Genomic DNA, 24,945 nt, shown 5'->3' on the forward strand with positions numbered 1-24,945 from the left:
CAGCCGCAATCTGGGCACATGCGAGTTGCTAGGTTTATTTCAATATTGTTTTCTGGTGTTGCCTGTGGTTGGTCCAAAATGACTTGGTGGCGTCAAGTCCGCGGCAAGAGATCTTGGCGGGGAAATGACTTGATTCAAACATTTCTCGACTCGCATTTCACTTTTAGTCCTTCGGATTTCAACGACGACGATTGAGACTCTGCGACTTGCTTCGTGAAGACGACCACTAACGTACGACATGGCAGCTGCGCCAGGGCGTACTGCCCACCAACCTACCGCAAGGGAACTCGTGGAAGGGATTGCCGAGGAGCATGGCATTGTTTCTGAGAGCGACTTGACGGAGATTGGAGCCATGAATCAACGCATTCGATCAGTCGTAGAAAAAGCTCTATTACAGAAAGATCAACTGATCGGTTCCTCGATTTTGACGTATGCTACAACCGCTCATCAATTAGGTCTGCTCAGTTGCAACTTCGACAGCTGCTAATCGTGACTGAAGCTTGGCAAAGAATCTCAACACTAGTCATGCCCGCTTTGTCTTCGAACTTCTTCAAAACGCCGATGATAATAAGTTCGTTGCAGCAAACAGTCGGGGTGTTGAGCCTTTTGTAAAGTTTAGTGTGTACCGAGAACGTATCAAAATTGAGTGCAACGAGGATGGTTTCACCTATCACGACCTCAAAGCCATCTGTGCGATTGGCCAGAGCTCAAAGAATCGCAGTCATGGTTACATCGGGGAAAAAGGTATCGGCTTCAAATCCGTCTTCATGGCTGCCTACAAAGTCAACATACTCTCGAACGACTTTTCCTTCAGCTTCACCCATCGGAAGGGCGACAGCGGGTTGGGAATGGTTACCCCTATCTGGGAACCAGACTTTATCCCGCAGTGTGAACAAGCTTCAAGTTCCATCACACTTCATCTTCATCAGTACGATGACACTTCTCTCTCAGAGGCGGCGCGGCAGAGGGAGGAAATTAACAGAGAGTTCGAAAACCTTCCAATCACCGTTCTGCTTTTTCTGAGGAATCTGCGACGCATCGAAATCCAGTTTCACGACGACAATGACACGGAAACAAAACGAGTGGAGTATTCCTTCTCAACTTCAAGTTCGAGCACTCTCATAGAGAGAGTATGGCTTTCCGACCGTGAGTCTTCTTCCGGCGAGACTGTCCAAAGAAAGCATCACGTCACACGTCAAGTGATTCAAGATGCTCCTCCAAACGAAAATAGGGAGCTTTCTGAAGGCAATGGCCGTGCGGATGCTGAGACTGAAGTTATCCTGGCTTTCCCACTTACCGATGACTACACCCCCATCATTGATAACCAGCCAGTTTTCGCGTTCCTTCCAATGATGCCCTTGGGCTTCAAGGTAAGTAGGCCTTTGCAGCACAGAATTTTCCATCCACAACATTGCTTCAAGCCTGTGCTGATTTACAAGCAGTTCATCATCCAAGCTGATTTCGTCACCAACTCGTCTCGCGAAGGAATTGTGATTTCATCTGCACGTAACTTGGCAATCAGAAATGGTATCGCGACTTGTTTCCTCAAAGCCGTGGAGGAGATGTGCCAACATCCCATGTTGCAATTTCAATGGATGAGGTGGCTTCCACAGAGACATTCATACCCTTGGGATAGCTTCTGGAGTGGCTTGCTCGAAGACATTGTAAGCCGTATCAAGACGAGCAAGATTCTTCGCACAAGGGGGAGCGGTCACCTGGGGGGCATTCACTCGCTGTGTCGCCTACAGTCCAATTGGCTCGACGAAGCTGGGACTCCTTTATTTGACGACCTTGATGCTGAGATCTATGTTGCCGAAGAATACCAGGTCAAGGATCTAAGCTTGCTAGAGCCGTACGGTCTGAAATGGCTGTCTGCAGACGACAGACTAGCTCGGATCGAACATGACCTTGGCCAACCGATCGATAAATCAAGAATGAAGAATCTATCCACCAGTCCTCAGTGGCATTCACGAGCTGCCAGTATGATCCAGAGACTCGTGGCTACGGCATCCTCACAGGGCTTAGCGAGGATTCGGACTTTGGACATCATACCTCTGAGAGATGGCAGTTGGACCTCGATTAATCGCAACAAGCGACCCATTTACTTCCCCTACAGTGGGGATGATCTCGAAATCCCCGCAGACCTTCCTTTGTCTCTCGTCAGTCCTGAGGCATCTGCTGTCGACGATCGATACAAGCTCTTTGAACTGCTTGGTGTTCAAACAGCAACGGTTGAAGAGATCCAACAACTAATCTTTGAGGCTCCAATACCGATCCTTAAGACTGAGGCAACTCTGCTGGCATCTGTCAGTAATTTGAAGTTTTTATATTCGTCTCATCACGACACTTCTCATGACGTAGAGAGCTCGACCGCATTCGCCAATCTCTTTGTCTTTGATCACACAATGGAGGTTCAACAACCTCATCGCCAAGATGTTTACCTGGCAACAAGCGGCCCCTACGAGCCTCGCCGTCTTTTGCAGCCTACGGCAACTCATCCAGACGGGTGCTTTGTGTCATTTCTTCACGATCAGTATTCCGAATGTCCTCCAGAGACACCGGCAGGGTTGGAGCAGACATGGTCTGATTGGCTTCAGCGTGTCCTGCAAGTACGCCGTCGTTTGAGACTAACCTCTTCTACATCTCCGGAAAGTCTTTCTCCCGAGCTCAACTACGTCCGCCTTTTTCGTCCCGAAAGCTTCATCGAAGCACTTCAACATCATTGGATGCTGCTGAATCATGATGACTCGAGTACCTCGAAGTTCCTTCGCAACCTTCGAGACCTCAACATCACATGCAGGGACGGCAGGGACTACCCACTCGCAGAGACAACTTTGCCACTGTTAGAGCTCCAGGCTGTTGTTTCCTCCTACCTTGGAGATTCAACAATCAGCTTCCTTCAAATCGATGAAGCCGCACATTCTGCTTCATATCATTCAAAATGGGGCTTCTTAGTCAACGAGCTTGGTGTCCGAGCTCGAGATGACGTGAACTTGCGTTTGTCAATTCTTGAAAAGGTTATTGAAGGTCAGCCACAACAAGGGAGCTATAGGAAGATTCTGGGTCTCTACGAAATGATACAACTTCGGTGTGAGGAGTCTGCATCCAAAGATCAAGTTGCCACAGTTGTGAGGTAAGGAGCTACACCCCAGTTTCCAAAGAAATTGACAAGCGACAAGTAATTGATAAGACGTAGAAACTTCTGCCGCCAGAGACATTGCATCTTGGTTCCCATTTACAACAATCAAGAAGAACAAAGAACGGCCCCTCTTAGAATCTCTGCAGCTGAGGACGGCATACTGACCTGGAGAAGGCCGGATACCTGTGTCTGGGCAGCCCCAGGTGTTCCGTACGCTTACACTGCTCTTGAAGGGCGATTCACGAACGATTGCTCCGAAGATCCTGTGGATTCTCTGGAGAGGTTTATGAAGGTGACCCTGGGAATAGGAGATTGGGACGAAAAATGCTGCATACAGGAGCTGAAGCACATGAAGGGTGCGAATTGCGATGATTTCGACTGGGTTGTGGAAATTTACGAGTTTATTCACGTCTGCGACATGTCAGAAAGTCAATTGAAGGACTTCAGGTATGTTTCATAGCTCATTTTTAACGAAAAGTGTCTGACTTTGTCAATTCCAGGACCCTCTTCAGGACAACGCCTCTCATATTCGTTCCGAATGGCGAGACGTTCAGATGGTGTACAACAGCCGAGTGCTTATGGTCAAGCGGGGCTAAGATTCAGGGACGAACGACTCTCAGCTCCATCTACGAAGACTTGGAAGACTTCTTCGTCGAAACACTCGGGGTACAAAGACTAACTCTTGCAATGGCATGCGATGAGCTTCTGAAGAAGGGGACTGAGCAAACAGCCGTCACCATTGCCGAAGTTAAAGAAACAATATGGGCGGTGAACACCCTTCTTCAGACTGCAACGTTGTACCCTGATCCAGAGCAGTTACTGGAAAGCGCCATATTTCCCGTTGAATATCCAAATGGGCAGGTCTGTCTCGAGACTTTTCGCACACATTTCGTTATTAGGGACCGCAAACCCTTAGCCGCGATATTTGCTTCTAAAGTCAAGTTTCTGGACTTTTCTCTTGATGAAGTTCATAGGCTCAGTAACTTCTTTTCTTGGTTAGGTTTAGATTCCCGATATCTCTCCTCTTCCGTAAAGGAAATCTCTACTGTTGCCAGCGATTCTCAAATCAGATTGCAACGTCCTGATAGAGATATTAGAAGGAGAGCAGGTGGAATCTCTAGGTATTTAATAACAGACTTCCCTGCCTGAACTCTCATTCAGGTGGTTCTCAAGCTGGAAGTTTCACTGACCTGATAACGACACTAGGGTTGCGTCTCACTTCAACAGTCCTCGTTCGGACGACGTCCATGGTCTATATCACACACTCCGTGCCACCGAAGTATTCGAAACGCATGGAATCTCATCTGAGATTCACCTTGTTCAGGATGGTAAAGCACACATCCATGCCAAGTCATCAAGCGAGCTTCATATCCGGGAGGCGGCTGGCCGCTTACAGATATACGTCCCTCTGAGCAAAGAGAGGCAGGATTTCTGTTATCACTCGAGTCTTCCAAGGCGTCTTCTGGAGTGGGTCATGACGGAACCCGAGACACAAATTTGTGGTGCAATACCACACCGAGCCATCAGTGCAATGAGCTCAGCTCTCAACGCACCGATCCAAAGCGTGTCACAGATCCTAGAGGCAGAAGGGATTATTGACTTGGGCGGTATTAATGAAGACGATCAAGGCCAAGAGTTCGAAGAGAGATCTGATGCCTCGCCTCCGCCGGTGGCAGACTCTCAACGCCAAGGTTTCGCGGCTGAGATGCCCATAAGACCCTTCTCTTTGACGGGGCCCCGTTTCGTTTCAGGATCTGCTGTTACTCGTCCTACATTTACGCAGCAGACAAGTACTCCCGCTTCACCTGATAGCAACAGAAGTTATCGCTTGCAGCCGAACTCACCTGTCGATGCAGCCGCCGCAAGCCTACCACCAGACATCTTTCATTTTGGGGAAACTTCCACGACACCCACTGCTACGGCCTTGCCTAGATTCGATGCGTTCAGCGCAGAGTATCTGAGAATACTCAACAACGTCATCTTTTCTGCGCGGCGTAGATCGTTTCCTGACCTTGGTCCTACAAGAACAGGACAGTCAGCAGAATGTGTCTCGACTCCTACTTCCAGTCCGTGGATACCTCCAGGAAGTGACAAGAAGATCGGCGCCGCCGGCGAGCTCTTTGTGAGTACAGATAATCTAAAACGTGTCTACTTTCTTTGACACAGTCCTCGATGACTACTCGAGACTCTTTACTCATTGGCTTCTTCCAGGTTTATGAACTGCTCTCGCATCTCAAACCTCCACTTCCAGGCTTTGGCATGGACGATTGGCAAAGTACGATGCGAAAACATGTGGCAGTTCATCCCGAATACTCCTACGTGACTCCTTGGGAAGGTCAAGAGACTGCCGACATCGTCTACGACGACAGGTTTGGAGTTCTAACTGAGATTCTTATCGGAAAGGGGTATTTGGAGCGGACCAAGTGGACCGGCAAGAAGCCCCAATACTTGATCGAAGTTAAGACCACGCCCGGAGATGCTGCAAGACCGTTCTTTGTAAGCAAGTATCAGTACAACAGGGTAGGGCTTCAAAAGTTTTCGCAATGGGTGCATCGTTCAATTTGGCTGACCAAGGTTTTATGGAAATGCATAGATGAGGTCTTACACAGATGCGTCAACGTCCCCGGGAGGATCTTGCACAGTTTACATGCTGCTTCGAGTCTTCAACCTTACTACGTCGGACATCGGTCTCAATGTCTACGTGGACCCGTATGCTTTACAGCAGGACGGCACACTGATCTTCACGGAACATACTTGGCAGGTGGTCCCAATGCAAGGCAATAGAGCTGCTTGATAACTTTGAGTCTCCTGCTGTTTGGAGTGTCTGAGGCTAGAGTTCGTAATTGACAGGGTCTGATTGAGAGCATTGCTGATGCCTTGCTTTGGTCGCCCTCGTCTTCTATCAACCAGATAGTTTACTAGATTTTACTAGCCACTTCTCGCATTCAGATGATTCGTATGGTTCTAATTCCATCAAGACCACAATTGTTCGATAAGCTTCCATCGGCATTATGTGTCCCATTCTGCAGCATCTCAATCTCTTCTGCATCGTTGGTTACTGCCAGCCCAATCCTCTTGAAGACCTTCCTCTTCTCATCTACGGCCATCAGCAGAAGGCACCTCACAAAGCCATCAGGTTCATCCTGCTTCTGTGCGACAATGTAGTATAGCGATCCTGTGGTATTCTCGTCGTTGAAGCTTTCCTGGCCAATGTCCATGTGTACCAGAGGACCAATATTCCGTTGCGGATCTTTCCTCGATGCTATGACAATGACACCGTTGACTTTCAGAGAAAGGAACCGGCGTTGGCTGCCGGACTTCACAAACATTTCGAAGGGCAGCACACAACATCTAAGATCGACATGGCCTCCTTTTACCAGACCCGTCTTGTTTTTCGACACGTACTCGATTCGGACGTCTTCCACCTCTATGAGCAGTTTCGATTGATCAATCAGGGGTCCAGTTATGATTTTGCCATCGACTGAGGCCCAAGAGAATGATGGGGCCCTGTACACTTCGGGCCGAATAGATGGAGAGCCGTCGACCTGCGTCTCCTGATCAACATGCCATAGTAAATTGCTGGCTAAATGCTTCCGCCACATCCCCACGACATAGGTGTCGTCAACGAGAGTTTCGAAATGCTGAGCTATGCCTGAAAGAGCCAACAATTTGTCGGAGGCCATAGTCAAGCGGGTGCTTCCATACGCTCTCACGATTAAATCCCAAATTCGATGGTAGAACGTGGGGTCGTCCGGCTCTCTCTCTCGCGACATTGCATCAGGGCCGTAAGCTTCTTTACTGAGTCTCTTGAATTTTGTCGGAACGCTGTTTGCCAAGATTTCCGGCATCTTCTCTGGATAACACTCGGCCGCCGCTTGCTCTCTACATTCCCAGAAGAGTTGATCGCGGCCAAAATGAAGAACACGTGGTGAAAGCAGACGCTCCTGTAGAACCCAGCCGCGCTTATTAAGATGACACTGCCCAACGGCATGGCCCCAAAATGACATGTCGATAATGCTGCAGTCGACGTATTCCGTTTCCAGTCCAAACCCCTCCGCATTGAGGCACATGTCGGTAGTAAGGCTCACTCTCGGATCCCGCTTGAAGAAAAGGCCCTTGGAACTATCGCGTGCTCCCGCTGCAGAGATGTTGCAAAATGAGTTTGAATACACTTTGTGCATCAAACCCGCTTCGACCAGCCAGTCGGAGAGATCGTCTCGATCCTGGAATATGCACAGCGAGTCGATCCAGAGGTACCGCACGCCTAGTTGTCGAGTGACTTGCACGGCTTCACGGAATGTCTTTGGAAGCTTGGAGAGCTCGATGCCTCTTTTGAAATCGTCGCACGTGGCTTTCTTCAGTTGCAGAAACTGGGCTGAACCCCAGCAATGACTCAGGGTCGCATAACGATCATTGTGCGAAGGCCGGTTTTCTGCCGTGATTACCAGACGGGCAACATCTGTTCCCTCGCAACCAGCCTTGAGGTCAAGCAATCGAGTTGGACACCACGGATCCGCTTTCAGCTCAACGTTGCAAGCCGTGTGAGTAGACAAACAGGTTTGCATCCATAAGTTTGCTTTAGCCCACGCTTCCTCGGAGTCCGTGTTGTTACTGGAGAACGGTATCATCTTTCCGGCATCCTTGTCTGGTGGCCGATCACATTAGAAAAAGCTGACGGCTCATCAACCCGGCAGTGTTACTTACAATCACCTCTCTGTACCACATAAGTACCAGAAATATTTTTTTGATCAAAATGAATTTCATCCGTGAATCCCGACTCGAATGAAATGGATATCATCAAGTCAGACCCAATGGCTTTTAGACTCGGTTCCTCGAGAAGGACAACTGCGCCCATAGTCACTAGACCATCAAACTCGTCCAACCGTTGCCCAGGTGTCCAGGACTTTGCACCGCCTGCCCTAGGGCGTGAGGTCCAAGTGGCGTCGAACTCTCTCAGTCTAATCTGGTCCTCCTCGCTGATCTGGAGCCAGAACGGACGACATGTCTCGCAAGCGTCGAGGGCTGAAGCTTCAAGGCTCGCGACCGATTCGTGATGAGCAAGTAAAATGGTGGGCTCGGAGCCCTCGTCGGTATCGCGAACCCAACCCTTCCGGTGTTGGAATGCCCCAACGCAAACTTGACATAACATTCTGATAGACTGTGCAGATAGCAAGAAATCTGTACGACAGACCTGGTATGAAGACAGTTGAACACTTGTTGTTGTCTTTGAAGATGAGGCTGCCAGCATGCTTTGGGTGATGCGCCATTTGGTCCAGTCAGGCCCATCTTGTTCGTGCGCGGGGTTAACACATACGGCTGAACTTCAGCTCGGCTGACTGCACCGCAGAATTGAAGCTGATCATTGTGATAGGTGATGGTTCATGCATGAAAGCTGGGGTTGATAGGCAGGATAAAGATAAAGCCAGCCTGGGGCTGGCGCCAAGTCAGCCACAGCGCCAATGACCCTAGCCCATTGGATTGACTTCTTTGCACATAATTGTGACCGATTGTGTTGCTTTGCAGAGAGAAACGGCAACGAGGGCGCGAATGGCTTCAGGTTTTTCTCACAGTCAGCTTGACTAGAGTCAGAGCAACATTTCAAGGCTCCGATTTAATCCAGGAGAGGTAGCCCCCAACCCTCTCGAGTGTCTCCAGACTGATCAGAATTCTGATGCAGAGAAATTTGAGGCTGAAGCGCGAGCGCAAAATGATAACGTTCGACGTTCGAGGAGGAATCGGTTCCGATGGTGTCTCGGCCTGGCCTGTACTGCTCTTATACATCGTTAGGTCTGCGACCGCCGCGACAAAGGCTGAATCAGGGTGCTTGACTTACATACAAATGATGATTTAGTACTGGGCAAACTGCGCCATGATTGCCTCGAGAGGACTTTACAACTCGAATTCACCGCAACAACGACTTGGGCCCAGATCTGTTCTGTATCCACTGCCTTAACCACTTACACCGAGAAGTAATTACGCTTTCGGAATCAGAACCAATGTGTCTTCGCTTCTGCTGAGTTTGCGATCAGTGTGCGATAGAGGCTAAAAGCTACGCGCTTTGGATATGTTCTTTGGGTGGCGGGCTGCTATTCCGAATACTTGATGGGCGTCACCCGGTGCTCAAGCTTGAGTTGATAAGTTGGCGTTCGGTTGTAGCAATGGGACATCATTTTGGGAAAGTGAAGTCTCTGAATCGCTTCAACTTGAGGTTTCAAAGAGAATGAGAAAAAAGAGAAGACGCAGGGATGGAAGGGAGAAGGGGTTTGTCCACAACCCCCCTCCATAGACAGTTGGCTTTCTCCCTACAAGACTCTGATAAAGTAAGCCAAAATTACTGAGCATGAAAACAAATGATGCGGATGCCTTGATCGGTTTCGGACTTGAGCATCGAGACTATCGATTCATCGACGTCCTCAAAAACTCGGATGATATCGGAGAGAAAGCGAATCAATAATTGGGCGTCACATTTAGTTGAACCTTTTTTCCCACAAGGTTGCAACACGAGCTCCGAAGCTCCGGGGGCCGCTCGAATCAGAACGGAGCAGTTGTCAACCTCCACGTGTGAATGTTGCAAAGATATTGCAAAATGAGACTCCGGTGTTACGGCTCGAACGGTCCAGCTGCAAGCCTCAACTCCCTTACAACCACGCGCCTTTGCCGATCGGCTCGGGGCGGACCCACTGATGCCCGCCGGGCGGCGGGTCCTGGCCATGCAGCCACTTAGAAGCAGCCCGCCGGCGCGCGCAGGCGGCCAAACACTAAACAGTCATAGAGTTGACGCTTCTCTCGGCCGCCCACAGACGCACACACACTCGCAGAACACCATCCTCAGCCCATGGAACACACTATCGTCATTCCGGTCCCCGAAGTCGAAGATCAAGACCACAGACATGCCGCGCACTAGGTGAGAACTAGCGGAGACGCCGTGCGACATCCCGCGCTGTGGGTTTATACGACCATGTGCGCCTAGCATTGGCATGGAGCCGATCTATTGCTGTCAGCCTGTCACTGTCGATGTGGTGTAGATGTCAGACAGTCAGATAGATCTAGTCTCTAGGTGCCGGCGGGCGGATAACATCTATCACAAGCCTAGACAGCTCTGGCTTGTTGCCTATCGCGACATTTTGCAACCATTCCCAGACAACACCGACGAGCCTTCGCTCATACTACACGCTACTATGGTTTAGGTGAGCGGCTCCCCCTTCCACGGGGCCACTGCCGAAGAATGGAGCTTTAGGACCTCCGCCCCGGTCGCGGATGGCGGAGGATGCGTAGATGGGCCCATATTGATCAAATCACTTCGTGTAATCCCACGTAGTCAATTACACCGACATCAACAGACACACACGAGGGCGTTTTTTGATCAGTAACGCTTGGAGTTGCCGTCGGCCGTGGCGTTTTCACAACCTCGTCTGCCAGAGACCGTTATCAGCAAGCAACGCCTCCAACATTACGCCGCGACGCGGCAGCGTAGATACACGAGTCAGATACCCGACGTCAGCGAGATGAGACGAACAGGTTTTTTGGGTATGTCTTTTGCGTCCCTTCATTTCGAGATTGAGTGAGAACACTCCCAAAAAGGAGAGTACCCGAGAGGCACAGCTCTGAAAAGGAGACGCAGAGAGTGAACCATACAAGGAACAACCCTCAGCTGTCAGGTCTGATTCGGGTCCACGGCGATAGGAATGGGGACTCATGGGAAGATGGAGAATGAAATCGTTGTTGCATTTGGGGGTGGGCTTGCCATCATGCACGAGCCCGCTGCCGCCGCCGCCCCCCTTCAAGCGTTGAAGGGTGAAAGGCCGGCCCCCTTTCGGAGACCCACGAAGAGGTCTTGAATAATATCCTCATGTCTTTGCATCTGCAGTCTTGGCAAGCGACAGGCTGACAGACGATCCGAAGAACGGGGTTCAATATCATCTTGAGTATTAGCCTCCATTACAGGCTTACAAGCGTACGTAGACCTCGTGTTTTCTGCACTTGCTGTTGATCGTACCCGGAAATGCGGCAATTTGTGACAGGCTTCTAGTTCCCAGGCTGTCTTCAGCTGGCATGTGTGATTGTCTCAGTCTCTTACTCCCTCTGTCCCTCTCTCTCTCTCTTCCTCTCACAAATCAAGCCTTATTAATCTTCTTCTTCTTTGTGGTGTTTTTGCAGGCCGAAAATTCTGCAAGCCACCCCGAGAACCGGACGCACGGCAGTACGCCGAACATTGCCCAACTGAACCTGAACTAGGCATGGATGATTCGCAGGCTTGCAGGAATCTAATCGCCTTCTGGGAAATGGTTCACGCGGTGCTAGCTTCCGAGTCCGGGGTTGCCCCCGGGTCGGACGAGAACAGCCCAAGACGGAGGAGAACACTGACACAGGCCAGAACTTTTTTGACTTGGTCGTTATCTAGGGCGTTTCCGCTCTTGTGATTGGATGAAACGTTATCTCCCCCGCCGGCATTTACATATTGAATTTGACTTCAGTCTTTTGCAAGACGGTTAGCTTTGGGAGGGGGGGGGGGGCGTGGTCGACGACTCGACACTAAGACTGGAGACCCCGAACAGTCGGGACATTTCCCACGCCACCGCGCCCATCCTATCACAGCTCTCAATTGGGTTCTTTGAGAGAGATAAGGCAACATTTTAGTTGTACGAATACCGTTTCTAAAACCAGATTGTCGCGGGGTCGCAGTGAATTCTATGGGGATTTCGAAGTCGGGATGGATCGAACCATGTGGGCGGGAACCCAAATGCAGTAGACGCTAGGAGGCCAGGGGAGTTAAGCATCGACTTATAACAACTCGACTTCCCTCCTCGTCCGAAGTGCATCCTGAGAGTGTGTCCGAACCACAAGTCCATCAACAACTTCGTCGACTCTTCACCTCGTCGCCCTCACCAAGCCGGCTTTCACAGGGCAACCCACCCAAACGGTGTCTCAGCGGTCGTTGAATCTAGAGTTCAACACCAATCCCGCGATCGAACACCCTTCACCGAGGCCTCACCGAAATCTCCACAGTTCATCCCAGAACCGCAACGATGCCCGACTGGAAGGCCATGTTCGCCCCGGCGCCGTCCCTGGACGTGCCCGGCCTCGAGACCGTCGACCTTGCCGACAAGGAGATGGAACGCCGCATCGTCCGCAAGCAGGATCTCAGAATCCTTCCCTGGATTTGCATCACCTACCTCCTGAGTACGTTTTTCTCCAGCATCACGAGAAAAGACGAGAAAGTTGCCATCAAACATCCACTAACACGAGAATCACAGACTACCTCGACAGAGTCAACCTCGGCAACGCCCGCACCCTCAACAACGACAAGCCCGAAGACAACATCGTCACCATGCTCAACCTCACCGGCCAGCGCTACAACGTCGCCGTCGCCCTCTTCTTCGTCCCCTACGTCCTCATGGAGTTCCCCTCCAACATCATGCTCAAGTACTTCTCCCCCTCAAAGTGGATCTCCCGCATCATGGTCTCCTGGGGCATCGTCACCATCTGCACCGCCGCCTGCACAACCTACGGCGGCCTCCTCGCCGTCCGCATCATGCTCGGCCTCGCCGAGGCCGGCTTCTTCCCGGGTATCATGATGTACCTCTGCTTCTGGTACAAGCCCGAGGAGCGCGCCACCCGCATGGCCATCTTCGCCTCCTCCGTCGCCGTCGCCGGCGCCTTTGGCGGTCTCCTCGCCACCGGCATCTCCTTCCTCAACCGCAAGGGCGGCCTCACGGGCTGGCAGTGGCTCTTCATCCTCGAGGGCATCCCCGCCGTCATCGTCGGCGTCATGGTCTGGTTCATGCTCCCCGACTACCCCCAGACCGCCGCCTGGCTCACCCCCGAGGAGCGCGCCTTCGCCGTCAAGCGCCTCGGCCCCTTTGCCCCGTCCATGTCCGACAAGCACTGGGACAGCAAGGTCGCCAAGAAGACCATCATCGACCCGTACTTCTGGCTCTTCGCCGTCATGTACTTCCTCATGACAAACTCCCTCAACGCCTTCGGCTACTTCGCGCCCACCATCGTCTCCTCGCTCGGCTTCAAGGGATACAACGCCCAGCTGCTCACCGTCCCGCCCAACGTCTTTGCCATGTTCATCATCATCGGCAACTGTCTGCACAGCGATAGGACCAAGGAGCGCTCTCGCCACGTCATTGGTGCCTTGATCTTCGTCGCGACGGGATACCTCCTCCTGGCCATCGTCAAGCACTGGGGTGTGCGCTACTTTGCCGTGTGCATCATTGCTTGCACCAACGCGGCCGTCCTCCCTTTCGTTGCTGTAAGTTCACGAATCTCCATTGAGGCATTGAAAAGAAGAAAAAGTAAACTAATAAGTAAAATAGCACCGCACCGCAACCGTCCAGGGCTCCACCGCCACCGCGCTCGCGACCGGTGGTATGATCGCCATCGCCAACACGGGCGGCATCTCCGCCCCCTTCCTCTTCCCCAGCACCGACTCCCCCATGTACAGCATGGGTAACTGGACCATCTTCGCCTTCCTCGCCACGACCGCCATCCTCACTGGCTACGTGTGGTACGTCTTTGGCAGCCACTCGGGCTACCGGACCGGCACCAAGGACGCCGCGGGCAACCTCGAGGTCCTGGACGCCGGCGCCGGCGACCCCGATGAGCTCATGAACAAGAAGATGGGCATCGTCACCGACCAGGACAAGAAGGATGAGGAGGCTTAGACGAGCCCTTTCTTGCCTTGGTAGAGAGGGAACGGAGTAATTTGGAAAAAGGGATAGACTTTTGCGCGCGTTGGTTGTATGGATATAGAAACTGTTGATACCCCCGCTAGACAGCGGTCGCCTCACAAGGCACAATGAAAGCTTATGTTGGATGATTTACATCGACTCGCGGTCCACGGATGTGTTTCTGTGATTCACTTACCTCGCTACATCACCGGGAACATCATTAAACGCGCGCGGAAAACACTTGCCGACGGGGCAGGGATGATGAACTACTAAACGAGGGGATCACGACTCTTAAGCAAACAAAGTTTTGTACCACGGAACGGAAGAAGAAACGAACCGCCAAGGCAAACATGCTCCTGTGGTTCCCTAAGTCTTGTGTAACTTCCGTGACGTGGACCGCGGGTGCCACGGGACACGCCTAAAGGTTGTGTTGCCTGCCTCATGTAAGCCAAGCCTGTCAGAGTTCTGGGCGCACACGAGACTTTCGGCAACGACATGCGCCGCGGCTCTTCTGTCTTGCACCCATCTTCTACGGCCGTCTCAGAAGCTTCGACGCAGGGACAAGGCAAAAAGTATATCGCGAAGCTGGCCAGTCGTATCACGAGTTATACCGCGTACTATAGGGATTGACTCGCAGACTGCAGCCGTGGAGAGAGATGTTTTGTAATCGGGAGTTGTCAGTGCGCCCACCACCATAATTAGCCCATGGATGTCGCAGACATCACGAAATTGTCAGAGGCAAAAATACAGTACACGAAGCGCCTATCGCCAGTGTTCAGAACCGCAAAATGCAAAAGAATTGGGCCCTAACCAGGATTCGAACCTGGGACCTCTCCCATGCGTGTCGTGAAGACCCTAAGGGAGAATCATACCGCTAGACCATCAGGGCTGATCGGTTATTCAACTGTCGCCAGGTGGCGCTTGTCGATGGCGCTGAAGGTCAAAAGTTGTAATATGTTTGGCTCCCGATAGACAGCGGGAGCTAATGCAACTCAGTGAGAGATTAAGTCTGGCACCTTCAAACTCATTCCAACCTTTAATTCCAAACAAGAGCAAACTCGAGAACCTTCTGCATCCTCCCCGACAAAATTTGAGGCGTATGCGAACAGGAAACTTTGCTGAGGCTTTATTCGTTCTCTGGGGAAAATGTTATCCGTTTGCGGACTGCATTGCCGCTGTTATGCTTTTTAATATGTATGAAGGTCAACCCTTGCTGTGTTACCCTGCCTTGCCCACCACCTTTCCGCAACTCAAAACTCATTTTCGATTCTTTCCAACTGGGGTTGTGCCGAAAAAGCCTATTCCTCATTCTCAAACGTCACCGAATGTGTCAGCGCCCAGTCCCGAATGTCGTTGAAGTTGCGGCAGGTGTGCAGCGTGCTGAAGTCGGGCCAGTGGCCCTCGAGCGGGAGATCCGGGTACATCTTGAATGTGAAGACGCCAATGTCGGCTTCGCACATCAGGTTCAATCTCAGGGCTTCGATGCAATGGTCTAGTGAGCTCGTTAGCCATGCGGTTTTCTCTACATTCTTGCCACTCATGCTCGTGGCTCATGAATCCTGGTGACTTACTCAGGTGTCCTCTCAAGTCCTTGTGCTCAACGGCCACGTCGCCGCCGACTTCTTTCCTTGAGTAGTACTCCGGGTACGTAGCTTGACGGAGCAGGTTCAGGCAGTGAAGCTGGTGGAACACCTCGAGGCCGACACGGTAACCTTCCTCACCCGTGACGGCGTTGGTGGTCTTGATTGACTTGGGATCGAGACCGAGCTTGTCGAGCTCGGCGCGCGAGATCATCTGGTCGCCGACTACGCCTCATTAGCTTCTATCATCACGTCACCAGCCATTGGGTCGTCTTCTTACTATTGTTTGTGATGTGATCCCATGCTCTATCGATCTCGTATCCAGCACCGACAAAGGGTGACCAGTCCATAATGGGCGTCAGGTTGTACCTTTCGGTGTGGTACTTGATGATTCCTGCAGCAGGGGCTATGAACTGTCAGCCATGATGAAGGGTGATAGTCATTGGGCGATGATTCTTACACCATGACGAGTACTTCTCCGTCACCCAAGTATCGTCCTTATTGGTGTTGCCATAGCGAAGGCAGAATGATGCAGCAAAAAGCGTGACAGACGTCGTCAAAAGCACGGCGTGAAGAGCCCAAGGCCAATACCGCAGAAGCCGCCGCGCCTTCTCTTTGCACGGGTGTTCATCGCCGAGCCTCATCCGCCTCCATGTCGCTTCGTTTCCTCCTGTGGCAGCCTCTACGTTCTCCGTGCTCTCCGTGTTGAGGCTTCCGGCGAGACTCTCGACTTCCTCCTCTTCGTGGGGTACGGACCGGTAGACCTTTTCTGAAGACATGATTATTAAAGAGAGGGGGACCCTCTTCGGCGGACAAGGTAGTAGCACCGGAAGGTTAAGTTGGAGCACGCCAGGTGCCTTATTAAGAAAGAATAGAAGGCGAAAGAAGGGATGCTGTCACGAATTTGACAGCAAGGGAATGGTACAACGACGTCAAGTCGGGTATAGAAACGGATGATGGAAACTGAGAGTGACCAAACAAGAAAGAGACAAGAAGGGAGAATGATAGAGTGGTATGCACAGAATGGGGAGAAGGGGAGGGGAAACAGTTCGGAGGCAAGGCCAGCAGCTCTCTGAGAAGGTAAGAAGAGACGAGTGCCAAGACGATCGCTTCGGGCGCGGAAAATCAGATTACCAAACTAATGGGTGATCACAGACCGTCCAAGTCGATTAGTCGATGGGTGTGGGAAGAGGAGACTCGGTAGGGAGAGAGGGAGAGAGAGGGCACGGGCAAGAGGCGGCGTCAGCGAGAGGCTACGCGCCGCAACTATGTCCCAACTCGAACAATGACAGGACTCGACTTTGGAAGGGGACCCAGTTCGCTCAAGACCGAGGGAGGAAAAGTCGCCGTCTGGCAGGTGTGTGCAATGCAACCTCGCCCCATTGGGATACTTGGGATCCATGGACCATAGTGGCATAGGCTCTGGATAGTCGGATGGAAATTGCCAGCTAGCGAGATGTCATCCAGCCACCAGAAACGTTTGGGCTGTTTGATCTTCGTTGCGAAGTTGCGGCACAGGCCAAGAAGCCGATCATCCCAAGCAAGAATAGACGAGACAGAAAAGAGGTCGAGTCCGTCACAGCCGGGGGTGGGACCGGGAATGTAAGTCGACTCAGTCAAGTTGCAAGCCTTGGTTCAAGTGATCATGGGCAATACTGCGTGCTACGTGCGCTGTGCAGTGAGGGATGATAATAGATGGTCGGAAATAATCAGCCGCTCTCGTCCAATAACCACGGCGATGATTGGGCTGGCCCTTGTTGATGAACAATCCCATGAACGGGATTTCGTGCAGTCTTGGTAACATCTGCAGGGCTACTCATGTCAGGTTTAGTCAGGTCCAAGCCCTGGCTCTTGTATCCCTGTCTCCGTCCCTGCAGCAGGCTTTTTGCCTCGAGAATGTGATAGAGAGCTGAGATCCTTCTTCGCATAGTCAAGAGTTGAAGAGACTCGAAGAGAGAGAAAGAAGCAAAGAAAAAGGGGCCCCTGGTAATGGCACAGCTGAGGCGTTGGTGCGGTGTCTCAGAACAGGGGTGTGTCGAAACGCGGAGTTTGGTGCGACAGGGTGTGGCTTGCGGGGGAGATCCCACGACCAGTCACCACCAGGGTTGGAAATTAGTCTAGTCTAGTCTAGTATGGCCTGGACTAATACTAGGCTAGTCTAGTACGGCCTAGACTAATACTATACTAGACTAGTATTAGTATACTAATTAGTATATATTTAAAAAAATCCTTATAAATTAACACTTAATAATTAATTATAAATATTAATATATATTAAAATAAAAGTATTAAAAGCTTACTTTATATAACTTTAAAAACTTAAATATTATTATTTAAATAGAATATTCTTAAAATTTTAGTTTTTTATCAAATTTTTAAAGAATTCAAAATTTGAATTATAAATATTTTTTCATTAAATAGTTTTACTTATATTTACTATAGAAATAATTTTTATTTTATTTTTTAGAGTTTTTTTTAAAATTAATTAAAACTAATATTTGAATTTCTAAAAATAGTAACAAAATTACTATAAATAGTATATTTCGTACTAATTAGTATACTATTAGTATACTAATACTAGTTTAGTATTTTTAAGAGTGGACTAATACTAGACTTACTAGTACTAGACTAGACTAATACTAAATACTAGTAGTATTTTTTCTAACCCTAGTTACTACGTTCTAGCGCCTCCAGCCCATCCCACAGGGGATGCACCGACTACTCACGAATAGGGTTAAAAAAAATATTACTAGTATTTAGTATTAGTCTAGTCTAGTACTAGTAAGTCTAGTATTAGTCCACCCTTAAAAATACTAAACTAGTATTAGTATATTAGTAATATACTAATTAGTATAAAATATACTATTTATAGTAATTTTATTACTATTTTTAGAAATTTCAATATTAGTTTTAATTAATTCTAAAAAAATTCTAAAAAATATAATAAAAATTATTTTTATAATAAATATAAGTAAAACTATTTAATAAAAAAAGTATTTATAATTCAATTTTTGAATTCTTAAAAAATCTAATAAAAAACTAAGATTTTAAGAATATTTTATTTAAATAGTAATATTTAAGTTTTTAAAATTATATAAAATAAGCTTTTAATACTTTTATTTTAAAATAGATTAATATTTATAATTAATTATTTATTATTAATTTATAAATAATTTTTTTTGATATATACTAATTAGTATACTAATACTAGTCTAGTATAGTACTAGTCCAGGCCGTACTAGACTAGCCTAGTATTAGTCCAGGCCATACTAGACTAGACTAGACTAATTTCCAACCCTGCTCACGAACGCCGCAAGGCGCCAGGGAAGAGCCCGGGCCGCCTATGAGGCTCAAAACCCGGCAACTTGATGCCGCATTGCTCATGGAATATCCACCACCACAGGACACCAACAGTGGTCGGTTTTGAGTCGGTACACCTCTTTAATCTTGACCCAGGTTCGGTTGTTGTCAGTTCTTGGCATTCTGGGACTGTGGCTGTATCAGAGGTCCCTTGTGCGGCTCATCCTCTCTAGCGTACGAGTAACAGTACGACAGGAGATGGCTGATGGATCATCACCGGGCCACCCTACCAGCGTATTTCCCCGACACACTGCGGCGTCGCGAAGACCTTCCGTAACGTCCTGTCGATCAGGCTTAGCATCAGATCGTGTTGGGGTCTGTCGAACGAGACGCCAGGCACAACGAGAGAACACCCTCGCTTTCCCCTGTGTGCTCCCCGTCTGCTGACCGCCCAGGGTAGTCTTGGAACTTCTTGGAACTGAAACTGCAAGCGAGTCCAGTACCACATCCATGTTCATGTCTAAAGGGAATAAGGTAGTATGCTTGTTGTCTTCTCATTGCTTGGTACGAGGAGTACTCCGTATACGAGCTTTCGAAGTGGAGGACGACAACCGTCGTCGATACCGCAAGCGCGGGATTCGGCTCATATCCTAGTCCAGGAACCTCCCCTTCCAGCCTCCCCGCGTCCAGCATCTTGGTGCTGTTCGACATCATCAGCGTAGCCCCGACGAGTTTTGAACGAGTCCCATCTTTTGCGGCTAGCTCAGTCCGAGCAACTATCGCAAGCCGTCATAGCCCATGGCCCTGTCTCTCCACCCCCTTTCAGACCCTTTCCATCTGGTATCCCGACTCTGAGACGTTTCTGGTCCTACGCGGCAGGCCGATCAGAGTTTGACGCCTTCTAGTCGAGGCCCTTTTCGTCCAAACTTGGGGCTTCAACCCATGCCTTCGTCACTTAGTCGAATGGAGACTCGCGAATGGACCAAGTGCCGTGCCAAAAGGGGGGGTGCCTTGTCAACTCGCTGTGGAGGGACGAAAACGCAGAGGTCGTTGAGCAAGATATAATATCTTCTCAAACCCGCTCATCAGCCCACCATTGCCTGACCATCCGTACATCTCATTCCACTGTTGGCCCCTGATCGCTTGACGCGACCCTTCATTCCTTTCTCTTGTAATCCAGTTGCTGTCATTTGCTGCCGGTCAGCCAATCATTCTTTTCAAGATGCACTACCCATCCTTTGGCCACTTCCTCTTGGCGAGCATCCTTGCCGTCCAAGGTGTTCAGTCGTTGAACCTCATCCCCACGGGTCAGGTCGCCAGACGCTATGTAGTAAGTTTTCCTTCCACGATGAGTCTAAAGTGTGGGAACGCGAGGACTAATATGAGGTTAAATAGGCTCCCGCCTTGGCACTCGCCATGCCTGCCCTAGCTGCGCCCCAGGCTGCCAGCATCGAGGCTCGTGAGGTAAGATTTAATCTTCTCAAATGTGCTCAGGTCAAAGAGTTATGTATATACTAACACCACCTCTCAGCCTCACCACCGCGGCAAGAAGACCAAGAAGGCCAAGGCCGCTAAGCGCGAGGAGTCTGCTGTCGATGAAGCCTTTGAGGCTCACGACATCGAGGCCCGCGAGCCCCACCACCGCGGCAAGAAGACCAAGAAGGCCAAGGCTGCGAAGCGTGAGGAGTCTGCTGTCGATGAAGCCTTTGAGGCTCACGACATCGAGGCCCGCGAGCCCCACCACCGTGGTAAGAAGACCAAGAAGGCTAAGGCCGCCAAGCGCGAGGAGTCTGCCGTCGACGAGGCTCTCGAGGCTCGTGACATCGAGGCTCGTGAGCCCCACCACCGCGGCAAGAAGACCAAGAAGGCCAAGGCCGCCAAGCGTGAGGAGTCTGCTGTCGACGAGGCCCTCGAGGCCCGCGATGTCGAATCCCGCGAGCCTCACCACCGCGGCAAGAAGACCAAGAAGGCGAAGGCTGCCAAGCGCGACGAGTTCGCCTCCGACGAAGCCATCGAGTCTGCCGAGCACGAGATTGAGGCTCGCGAGCCCCACCACCGTGGAAAGAAGACGAAGAAGGCGAAGGCCGCCAAGCGTGACGAATTTGTCTCTGAGGAGGCCGTAGAGTCTGCTGAGCACGAGATCGAGGCCCGTGAACCCCACCACCGCGGCAAGAAGACTAAGAAGGCGAAGGCCGCCAAGCGCGACGAGTCCGCCTCCGACGAAGCCATCGAGTCTGCCGAGCACGAGATTGAGGCTCGCGAGCCCCACCACCGTGGCAAGAAGACCAAGAAGGCGAAGGCTGCTAAGCGTGACGAGTCCGCCTCCGACGACGCCGCTGAGCACTCCGTCGAGACCCGCGAGCCCCACCACCGCGGCAAGAAGACCAAGAAGGCGAAGGCTGCCAAGCGCGACGAGTTCGCTTCTGAGGACGCTGCCGAGCACGCCGTTGAGGCTCGTGAGCCCCATCACCGCGGCAAGAAGACGAAGAAGGCCAAGGCCGCTAAGCGCGACGAGTACGCCGCCGTTGAGGCTCGCGCTTTCACCGCTTAAGGGGGGTTGTCCAACTTTGTGGCAGACATGGGGGCCAACAACTTAATGCTCTGACCCGGGCAACCCTTGAGTTGAGACGACCGCCAGTTCTTCCTTGTATCTAGAGTCCGAAATTCACAGCAAATTACATCAAGTTCGGATTCGGTTGACTGGTTCGCGTTCGCAAACCAACTTGGCCAATGCTGTGTTGTGTAGACTAGAAAATCAGCTTCTCATTTTTCCATATATTTTTAACAGTAATAATGACAGTACCAAAGTGCATTTTCTCTTGGCCCAAACATGTCCTTGGTCGTGCGTCGTTGACCGTGAAACTCTACTGCCGTCGCAAGGCCGGCAGACTTCGGTCTGATTCTTTTTTCTCCTTTGCTGCTTGCATGAACCGCAACGTGTTGCGACGAAATTAGTGTTTCGCCTCAAAGTCATTCCTGACGTTGGGACGATATCGAAACATCTCGGAGCCGGACCGGCCGCCCATTGCGGAGGCGGGGTGACTAGGACACCCCTCGTTATCGCGCTCGTAACGTCCGTATGGTGGATGCGAAAGCAGCGGAGACCCCGATCAAGATCCCAAAGACCAATTGACGGACATCCATGGTGGAAGTACGCGAATAATTGACCCGGGACTGGCGATATCCGAAAATGCCATGACGTGTGTCGTTTGTTGGAGCCACTTGACCCAGCGACTTTGAGGCTCACGGATTTCCACATTGCCAAGCGTTGCTGTTCGAACGTGATCTACCAGGGACGCCCAGTGATTCGTTTCGGAAAGGATCATTGCCAGGAACTGCGAGCCTTGGGTCGCAGCAACTCGTCGAGATCGCTTTCGGTCCTTTCCCCAAGAACCCCCGTGGTCTTTTGCTCATCTCCCGCTGATTTGTACCATCGATTGAACCGTGGATCATGGACGGCCATCTCCCGAACTAGTTCCACTTGGCAGTTCTCAACTTCATCACAATTCCAGTATGTAGCCACATGGAAATAGCAGACGAGACGGGAGGCCTGAGCATAGCCGAATATTCGCATCTTCCATTCCAATTGGTATGGCTCGCGACCGTAGGCTGATTTTTTTTTTTTTTTGACTTTGCTCGAATCCCAAGGGTCAAAGCGAACTTCCGTCATCTTGTCTGTTACATTAAAGACCGCAAAGTCCGGCTGGACCAATGCCAGCTCGTCAAGACCGAAGCTAAAATATTGACTAACATCTTTTTCATCGGTTCTCTTTCATTGTATGTGGATACCGTGTTTCTTGAGCTTGATGTGATCGAATGCTTGATTGGCGTTCGCCGTGTTGATGATGTGCATGATGGGTGGTCTTGGAGCTCTCAGGTAAGTAAGCCTGTAAGTGCCCCTGACACCTCAGGTCGCGATTGGAATGGCGAATGCCTAGCGAGGCTTATGTAATGCACCAAGCTCCGCCTCGAAGTGATAGCTTTATCTTATCGATAAGATACGGCTGAGGCAGCTGGATGGTGGGGTAAGTGCTTCCATTGTCACCAGCATCTCCAACCTTCCTGTGAGCCTAAGCCGTCCCTCAACGTCATCTCCTGCAAACACAACTGCTCACGCGGAAACGAGCAGTCAAGATGGAGACAGCTCTCAAGTCGTGGGGTATGTCGTGAAATCTTTTACATTGTCGCCATTGTCGCGCCCAATACAGCTGACCACTTGCTCTAGAGCTCGACAACAACGTAAAGTTGGTTGACACCAAACGCGACGCTCTCTACAACCTCGACCACGATGCCCAGAAGGAACAGATGAACGCCCGCCCGTGGGCCGCGAACCCGAACCACTTCAAAAACGTCCGCATAAGCGCCGTGGCTCTCATCAAGATGGTGATGCACGCCCGTTCCGGCGGCAACCTCGAGGTGATGGGTCTGATGCAGGGCTATGTCAATGGCGACACTTTCATCGTCACAGATGCCTTCCGATTACCCGTGGAGGGAACCGAGACGCGCGTCAACGCCCAGGGCGACGCCGAAGAATACATGGTCGAATACCTCAGCCTCTGCCGTGAGCAGGGCAGAATGGAGAACGTCGTCGGATGGTATCACTCACATCCGGGCTACGGCTGCTGGCTGTCCGGCATCGACGTCGGCACCCAGGCGCTGCAGCAGCAATTCCAGGAGCCCTTCCTCGCCGTCGTCATCGACCCTGACCGCACCATCAACGCAGGCAAGGTGGAGATTGGGGCTTTCCGAACGTACCCCGAGAACTACATCAAGGAGAAGGAGGGCGGGGCCAGCGGCAGTGGCGTTACCAGCGACGGATGGCAGGAAGTCCCTCTGGCGAAGGCGGCAGAGTTCGGCGCTCACGCGAACAAGTACTACAGCCTCGAGGTGTCCCATTTCAAGAGCACGCTTGAGTCCCAGATGCTGGAGCTGCTGTGGCACAAGTACTGGGTACAGACGCTGAGCCAAAGCCCGCTCATTACGAATCGCGACTACGGAAACAAACAGATGCTTGATCTCGCATCCAAGATCAAGGAGACTACGACACAAGTCGCCCGTCAGGGACGGAGTGCTCCGGGAACGGGTGGTGTCGGCGCGGCCAGCAAAAAGGTCGACGGACTGCTCGAGAAGCTCGTGAAGGACAGCAATACTGTGGCGATGCAGGAGCGGACTGGTCTCGTTGCGATGGAGGTGAAGAAGAAGATCTTTAATGACGTGAGCGCGAATGCGTCGTGAGTCTGGTAGAAGTTTCGCTTTGTTGCTTGGCCTCGATACAGGTCTTCGCGAGGTCCTGGGCATGATAGATGGCGTTCAGAGGATAGGGTGGGCTTTGGCCCCGAAATGATGACATGATTTTGAGCCGTAATCGCTGCTGTAAAATGATGTTTTACCTGATTGAAGTGCCTCAGCTGATATCCCACTAAGTCTTTCAAGCCCTCTTGCCTTATTGTGACTGTTTGAGCTTCCCACGTGAGGCTTGAGCTTGACCACGATCTTGAATCGTAAGCTGTTTTCCGGGTGAAAAGTACACACCTAGTATCCTGCGAATACATTGCACCTAAAAGCTCAGCCTCAACATACGATGACCTTCAGATGACACGTTCCAAGGGGCCGAGACGGTTCATTTCAAGGTGGCATCGAATACTCAGCAGGCGAAAGCAGCCTCTGTGCCGATGAAGTCCCTCCCTTCCTTCGGTTCTCTGCCAAAGGAAGGATATGAATTTCGCAGCCACATCTAGCCTGGTTAGATGTGCATGCCTTCCTACTAATTCTTTCGGTCCAGTCACAGGCTTTCCGACTAAATATTTGCTGTGTTACACAGATCACTCTGAACTTGCAATTATCGAATGCATCAGACCGGTGAGAGCTCCTAAGTAACTTCGCCGACCAAGTGATGTCAACTTTCCCCAATCATGCTGGTCCACGAATATTTCATCTCTCTTATAACACTTGCAAAAGGTTCCCTTCCTGGGCAAACCAACGCCGTTCCCCATCGTCAGTGACCGAAACATAGCTAACATCACCTGACGGCGGGTCCTCAGTGAAGCTTCTCGGCTTTCCCTTGCTCCAGCACTATATCACGCTCTACGTCTATGCCTTGTCTAGTGAGAAATACATACAGATGCACAATAATGTTTGTTTGCGCTAGGATGAGACCCAGGAAGACCGGCTCAAGTTACGCGTCGCCGGTCCTCAGCAAGAAAACCATGTCCAGAGCTAATGCTATCCAGTATCTCAATACTGTCATCCA

General features: G+C 50.9%; 7 protein-coding genes across 7 annotated transcripts; 4 read left to right on the forward strand and 3 right to left on the reverse strand.

Annotated features, from left to right (window-relative positions):
* Positions 1–238: 238 nt before the first annotated feature.
* Positions 239–5,933, forward strand: CABS01_09002 (uncharacterized protein; the record flags this gene model as incomplete). Its single annotated transcript, XM_060542360.1, has 8 exons — positions 239–429; positions 500–1,370; positions 1,443–3,133; positions 3,197–3,586; positions 3,640–3,954; positions 4,346–5,261; positions 5,351–5,659; positions 5,733–5,933. 8 exons carry the CDS (start codon positions 239–241, stop codon positions 5,931–5,933), a joined length of 4,884 nt encoding a protein of 1,627 aa, XP_060400641.1.
* Positions 5,934–6,084: 151 nt separating this feature from the next.
* CABS01_09003 (heterokaryon incompatibility protein) lies at positions 6,085–8,288 on the reverse strand (the record flags this gene model as incomplete). The annotated part of the gene is made up of 2 exons (XM_060542361.1): positions 6,085–7,784; positions 7,844–8,288. 2 exons carry the CDS (start codon positions 8,286–8,288, stop codon positions 6,085–6,087), a joined length of 2,145 nt encoding a protein of 714 aa, XP_060400642.1.
* A 3,877-nt stretch (positions 8,289–12,165) lies between these two features.
* On the forward strand, positions 12,166–13,809 carry CABS01_09004 (major facilitator superfamily transporter; the record flags this gene model as incomplete). Its single annotated transcript, XM_060542362.1, has 3 exons — positions 12,166–12,319; positions 12,394–13,397; positions 13,462–13,809. 3 exons carry the CDS (start codon positions 12,166–12,168, stop codon positions 13,807–13,809), a joined length of 1,506 nt encoding a protein of 501 aa, XP_060400643.1.
* A 1,304-nt stretch (positions 13,810–15,113) lies between these two features.
* CABS01_09005 (uncharacterized protein) lies at positions 15,114–16,174 on the reverse strand (the record flags this gene model as incomplete). The annotated part of the gene is made up of 4 exons (XM_060542363.1): positions 15,114–15,307; positions 15,387–15,620; positions 15,676–15,801; positions 15,856–16,174. The coding sequence occupies 4 exons, from the start codon at positions 16,172–16,174 to the stop codon at positions 15,114–15,116; spliced, it is 873 nt and encodes a 290-aa protein (XP_060400644.1).
* A 3,743-nt stretch (positions 16,175–19,917) lies between these two features.
* CABS01_09006 (uncharacterized protein) lies at positions 19,918–21,246 on the forward strand (the record flags this gene model as incomplete). Its single annotated transcript, XM_060542364.1, has 3 exons — positions 19,918–20,025; positions 20,091–20,159; positions 20,227–21,246. 3 exons carry the CDS (start codon positions 19,918–19,920, stop codon positions 21,244–21,246), a joined length of 1,197 nt encoding a protein of 398 aa, XP_060400645.1.
* Positions 21,247–22,017: 771 nt separating this feature from the next.
* CABS01_09007 (uncharacterized protein) lies at positions 22,018–22,365 on the reverse strand (the record flags this gene model as incomplete). Its single annotated transcript, XM_060542365.1, has 1 exon — positions 22,018–22,365. The coding sequence occupies one exon, from the start codon at positions 22,363–22,365 to the stop codon at positions 22,018–22,020; it is 348 nt and encodes a 115-aa protein (XP_060400646.1).
* A 464-nt stretch (positions 22,366–22,829) lies between these two features.
* CABS01_09008 (Mov34/MPN/PAD-1 family protein) lies at positions 22,830–23,930 on the forward strand (the record flags this gene model as incomplete). Its single annotated transcript, XM_060542366.1, has 2 exons — positions 22,830–22,854; positions 22,921–23,930. The coding sequence occupies 2 exons, from the start codon at positions 22,830–22,832 to the stop codon at positions 23,928–23,930; spliced, it is 1,035 nt and encodes a 344-aa protein (XP_060400647.1).
* Positions 23,931–24,945: the final 1,015 nt, after the last annotated feature.

Source organism: Colletotrichum abscissum, assembly GCF_030869225.1.
Source record: "Colletotrichum abscissum strain IMI 504890 chromosome Unknown Scaffold_21.1, whole genome shotgun sequence".
In the NCBI taxonomy this organism is placed as follows: Eukaryota; Fungi; Ascomycota; class Sordariomycetes; order Glomerellales; family Glomerellaceae; genus Colletotrichum; species Colletotrichum abscissum.